This window comes from Jaculus jaculus, chromosome 6, assembly GCF_020740685.1.
Source record: "Jaculus jaculus isolate mJacJac1 chromosome 6, mJacJac1.mat.Y.cur, whole genome shotgun sequence".
NCBI lineage: Eukaryota > Metazoa > Chordata > Mammalia > Rodentia > Dipodidae > Jaculus > Jaculus jaculus.
Window position 1 is genome coordinate 162,305,345 of NC_059107.1, and position 6,000 is coordinate 162,311,344.

Sequence of the window (6,000 nt, forward strand, 5' to 3'; positions counted from 1 at the left end):
GGGGCTTTTACACCCGAACACCAGCCAGCAGCATGGCACTCTGGGCCTCAGCCACGACAGAACCCCCGTGAGCATGCCAGTGGGCAGCAGACGTCTCCTTGGCATCTGGGCTTTGCTTTCTCTTCAGGTTTAAAATCGGTCCCAGGGAGTCTTAACACTTGCTTTCGCATTCACTGGTGCCAGGGTTTGGCTGCCCTTTAGCTGCAGTCAGGTCACGCTGAAACATTGAACGCCTGGTGATAGCCAGCAGTCACTGCAGAATTAACGTGTGTCTGTGTCCGTGTGTGTGTGTGTGTGTGTGTGTGTGTGTGTGTGTGTGTGATTAGGAATTGAACCTAGGGCCTCTTGGCTGCTAGGCAAGTACTCTGCCTCTGAACTACATTTTTTTTTTTATTTTTGCTTTTTACTGTGCACATGTGTGTGGAGTAGGGGTGTGTGTATGGTGTGGGCACATGTGTGTGCAAATAGGGCACCCTGTGGTACCCTAGGGTACACACAAAGGCCAGAGAAGATCATCAGGAGTCCCCTTCCACGGCTCACCCGCTTGACTTCATGAGATGGAGTATCTTCGATGTTTTGTAAGCCCCAGACACTGTCTGGCGTCTGCTCACCACAGAACTGCAGTTACAGATGTGCATGGCCATGCCCAGCTATTGACATGGGTTCTGTGCTCTTAACTGCTGAGCCAACTCTCTGGCCCTATTGTTTTCCTTTTCTTTTTTTTTTTTTTTTCCTTCTTATTTCTTTATTTGAGAGAGAGAGAGAGAGGCAGAGAGAGGGAGAGAGAGAATGGGTGCACCAGGGCCACCAGCTGCAAATGAACTCCATACACATGCGCCCCCTTGTGCATCTGGCTTACGTGGGTCCTGGGGAATCCAACTGAGGTCCTTTGGCTTCGCAGACAAATGCCTTAACCACTAAACCATCTCTCCAACCCTTGCTCTTTACTTTGAAACAAACAGGGTCTCACCAAGTTGCCCAGGTTGGCCTGGAACTTAATCTGTAGCCTAGGCAAGCCTTTAACTTGCAGTCCTCCTTTCTCTGCCTTCCCAGTAGCCGAGATGACAGGCCCTCGACACCAGAACCAGCGTGTGTTTGTTTTCTGATTTTGAAGATTGTTATTTCTTAGTCCTGTTCACAGAAGAGGAAATTGAGACTCAGCAGTTAAATACTCATCTAACCCAGATGGGTGACCCGCACACCCTGTGTTCTGACATCTCAAGAGCCCATCTGCCATGGCTGTGACGGGGGCTTGAGCCACTATGTCAGCATTTTCTCTTTTCTTCTCCGACCTAGAGTGACCCTTGGTTTCTCTGTATTCTTTTATTAAAAAAATATTTTATTTATTTATTTATCTGACAGAGAAAGAGGGGGAGAGAGTGAGAGAATGGGTGCTCCAGTGCCTCCAGACACTGCAAACAAACTCCAGACACGTGCGCCCCCTTGTACATTTGGCTAATGGGGGTCCTGGAGTATCGAACCTGGGCCCTTTGGCTTTGCAGGCAAAGAATGCTTTAACTGCTAAGCCATCCCTCCAGCCCTTCTCTGTATTCTTATGTGACCCAGGACCTGGCTCCCAATGCATGCCCAGACTCAGCTGTAGGTCTGAACTGTGGATGGTGTGAGAAGTCCCGCATGTCACATGTAAATATAACAACATGAACCTTCTCATTTAAGATTTGTATGATCTTCATATTATACACATTTAAATCTCACCACAAATATAGAATTACATAGAATCTATAAATTACATGCTTATATCTAACTTATACATGTTTTATCAGAGAGAAAGCAAGAGAGAGAGAATTGGCACGTCAGGGCCTCCAGCGACCGCAGTTGGACTCCAGACACAGGCGCCCCCTTGTGTGCATGTGCGACCTTGAGCACTTGCACCACCTTGTGCGACTGGCTTACGTGGGACCTGGGGCATGGAACGTGTGTCCTTAGCGCCTTAACCACTAAGCCACCTCTCCAGCCCTGACTTTTGTCCTACAGGGGCTGGGGAGATGGCTCAGTCAGTAGAGTGCTAGCTGCAGAAGCATGAGGGCCTGGGGCCAGACTCCCTGTGCCAGTGTAAACACTGGATGCGTGTTTACAATCCCAACGCTGGGAGGCAGAGGCAGGGGGATCTCTGGGGTGTATAGCCAAATTAGTCTCAAAAATGAGGTGGAGACTGGCTGAGGAGGACACCTGGCATAGACCTCTGGCCTCCACACACATGTGCACACGTACCTGCACATGTCTTTCACACAGACATGCATATGCACACACATATTGTATAATTATATGAGTTAATAAAATACATTATTACATAAAGTATCTCAGTATTTTACATAAAGTATATATTTAAATACCATTCTTTTTTATTTTTAGAGAGAGCAAGAGAGAGAGAGTTGTTGTACTAGGGCCTCAGCTACTGCTATCAAACTCCAGACGACTGCACCACCTAGTGGCCATGTGCAACCTTGCCCTTGCCTTACCTTTGTGTGTCTGGCTTGCGTGGGATCTGGAGAGTCGAACATAGACCCTTAGGCTTTGCAGGCAAGCGCCTTAGCCACTAAGCCATCGCTCCAGCTCTGAATACCATCCTTATGTATTACAAGTATTATAAGTATGTCATGTGCCATCATATAATACACAGAAATATATTGCTAGAGATGAAGCTGCATCTGTCTGGAGCTTGAAGAGGTGTGCCTCCCCCACATTCGTCATGAAGTCAGTAATAGGTCACAGACTCACCTGGCTTCTTGGTCTTTCTATTGAGCTGTAGCCTCTGAGCCTGGAGAAAGGTGGTAAGAGGACCCATAGGTAAAGTCAGCAGGCAGCCCTGCCCACGGCAGCTGGCGTTCACCTCAGGCCTCGGGAGAGGAGAAGTGTCATGCGTGGAGCCTTGGGGCCACAGGAGCATGTGCTAGTTGGGACCTGTGATGCCACCTGACCCAATAGGCAGACCCAACCAGGGAGTGGTGGGCAGGAGTGCTCTGATCATTGGCTGGCAGACCGCAGGTGCCAACAGGCTTACATAGGAGTTCATGAGCATTCGGAGGAGCAAGGCAGAGACAGCATGGGCTGCCTGCAGAGGCCTGTGCTGCCCTCTCCCTAGGCTGAGGCCATGCTTGCTTGGGGAACTGCCTGGAGCCCTCCTGGCTGCTGAGCTTTCACTCTCTTTTATTTTATTTATTTTTTATTTTATTTTATTTAATTTTTCTGTGGCAGGGTCTTGCTGTACCTCAGACTGATCTGGAATTCACTATGTAGTCTCAGGGTGGCCTCGAACTCACGGCGATCCTCCCACCTCTGGCTCCCGAGTACTGGGTCTAAAGGCGTGTGCCACCGCGCGCAGCTCGCTTTCACTCTCGTTTTTGTAAAATGTTTTATTTATTTTTGGAGAGAGAAAATGAGAATGGGGGCTCCAGGACTTCTTGCTGCTGCAAATGGCCTCCAGAGTTATGTGCCGCTGGGCATCTGGCTTTATGTGGGGACATGGAATCGAACCTAAGCTGACAGGCTGTACACGAAAATACCTTTAACCATTGAGCAAGCTTCCTGTCCCTGAGCTTTCACCTCCAACAGAAGCCCAGAGAGCCCGAGTGAGGACATTGTGCCCAAAGTACCCTTTTGAGCATGAGCTTGATGCTCCTAATGAGAAGCTAGCCATGGTGCCAAAGGTTGCCCTGACCTTCAGTTCTCCCACGTGTCTTCTGCCTGCTGGCCATCAAGAGATGAGGTGGGCTGTCCATGCGTGGTTCCTAAGTCCAGAATCAGTAAAGGTTTGGTGGTGTTTCTCCACACGATAATGGTGCTGCATACGTTATGGCTGCTCTCGATGAGAAGTCCAGGCAGGTGTGTCAGAGCCAGCTCATACTGGCTGAGAGCCGCTTGCATGTATCTCTGCTCTCAGCATGGTGGCGCCTTGCATTTAGCCTTGGGAGTGACGGCTGGTGTACCCAATGAGCAGGTTGCTAGGCAGCCAGCAGCATGGCTCTGCGTTCGTGGGCTGCGCTGGTGTCAAGATGGGTGGGATGGAGGCGCGAACCTGAAGGTCCTTTAGTCATAACCGTCAGCAGCAGTTGATCGTCAAGAGCTCAGCCCCGGGTACTGGGTTGGATTTGCAGGCTTGGCTCTTGGCCTTCCTCTGCAGGACATAGTCCTCCTCCAGGGACGCTGCCTTCCTCATTTCATTCTTGTCCCTGTGGAGCCACGCACACTTCTGTTAGAGCGGTGCGCTAGCTCCTCCGGCAGCTTTGAAGAGCCAGGGCCTGTCAGTGACCTGCAGTGCTGTGGACAGAAGGGCGTGTGAGTGAGTGTGTGTGTGTGTGTGCGCATGTGTGCACTGAGGCATCTGGATTGCATGTTGGGAGAAGTCCAGGGGCCTGCCCCATGGGGAATGGGGCTGCTCCTCTTGAAGAAGGGGATACAAGCTGCAATCCTCAAACATCCCAGGGATGAACCCGTGCTTTGTTTCTTCCCCAGGGACCTGGAACCTTTAGAATAGGTAGGAAAGAAGGGGATATGGGTCTGTCTAGCATGCCAGGCCTTTCCGTAGTGTCTTTTAATCCCTGTCAGGTGGATGGTGGTAGAATAGGAAATCCAGCCTCCGGGAGGGCAGGAGCTGGCATTGCCCCAGAGCTGCCCACTTCTGAAGCCCATGCTTACTGTTTCCCCCACAGCCCAAGATGTGCCTGACAGAAGGGCTAGCTCTGAGGGCAGTGAGTTCATTGTCACCTGTCCTTGGGGATGGAAACAGAGCCCTGATGCTACTTGGAAAAGGATGTTACCCAGGGGACCCCAGCATCTTGCTTAGGCCACGACTCCAGTCCTGAAATTCCTCAAGGGAATCAATTTTCAGATACCACATTACTATGTGCCTGCTAACATCCAACACACCCTCTGCTCTCTCCCAGGTGTCGTTCGCCAGGTGAGGCGGATCGTGGGCCCGTTTCACGCTGTCCTGAAGCTGGAGATGAACTATGTGGTGGGGGGTGTGGTGTCCCACCGGAATGTCGTCAACGTGCACATCTTCGTCTCCGAATACTGGTTCTGAGGGCTGGTCCACGACACAGCCAAGGGTACGCCGCCCCCCAGGCCAGGGCACTGCTGCCAGTGACAGACAGCTTGGTGCCCGTTTGTACCCCTCCGGCATTTCTTACTGTTGTGTATTGGTCTGTAGTGTTAAACCCAGTGTATGACGCTGAGCCGCATTGCTAAGTCCAGCTGGTGTGCTGTGATGAGCCCAGCTGCTCAGCAGTTTTGTTGAAAACCTTGCTTACTTTTTAATGCGAAGATGAAAATTTGCTGTCTTTCTGCGCCTGTGTGCTGGGCCTCGGGCCTTGCTAAGGACCAAGAAAAGAAAGCCAATTTCTCAAAGGGGCTGTTGGCCCCAATGTCAAGAAGTGGCCACGTCTTTCTTGCCCTGATTGGATGAAAGTTGACATTTTGATACTTTTCCCCCCAGTTGGGTTTTGGATGTTCTCAGTCCGTAGCTGCTGTGGAGCGGCACGTGAGAAAATGCACAGTAAATTCTCCCAGAGCGGCCTGACAGCACGCCTCAGGGAGCACTTAGGAGGCAGACGGAAGTTCTGTTCAAAGGAAACCTCTGGGTAAAGACGGGGCTGTTAGGTTTGTGTGTGGCCCGGTGCATTCACGGGGAGGGGGGGGAGGGGACTGGGTTTCCCTGCACCCAGCGCCCACCTTTTCCCACAGGTGGAAAATAAACCTTTATGACCCTCCTGGTAGCCTATTGTATGAGTTCTTTCAAAAGAGGGCTCCTGGGCTGGGGAGACGGCTCAGCGGGTAAGGTTATTGCCGTGCCAGCATGAGTACTTGAACTTGGCTCCCTAGAACGCACGTGAGATGCCGGGCCCAGGGGTGCACACCTGGCGCCCCAGCACTGGGACAGCAGAGACCGAGAATCCCTGAGGCTTGCTGGTTCGCTCGTGCAGCCTAATCGGGGAGCTTGGGGCTCCGTGAGAGACCCTGGCTCAAAGAACAAAATGGAGA

General features: G+C 51.4%; 1 protein-coding gene across 1 annotated transcript in view; it reads left to right on the top strand.

Annotated features, from left to right (window-relative positions):
• Fbln1 (fibulin 1) overlaps nucleotides 1-5,729 on the top strand; it is an 89,474-nt gene extending 83,745 nt beyond the window's left edge. Inside the window, exon 17 of the mRNA XM_004650388.2 lies at nucleotides 4,905-5,729. Coding sequence (XP_004650445.2) covers nucleotides 4,905-5,044 — 140 coding nt within the window. The 3' untranslated portion in view covers nucleotides 5,045-5,729. The remainder of the gene's footprint in view (nucleotides 1-4,904) is intronic.
• The last annotated feature ends 271 nt before the right edge of the window (nucleotides 5,730-6,000 follow it).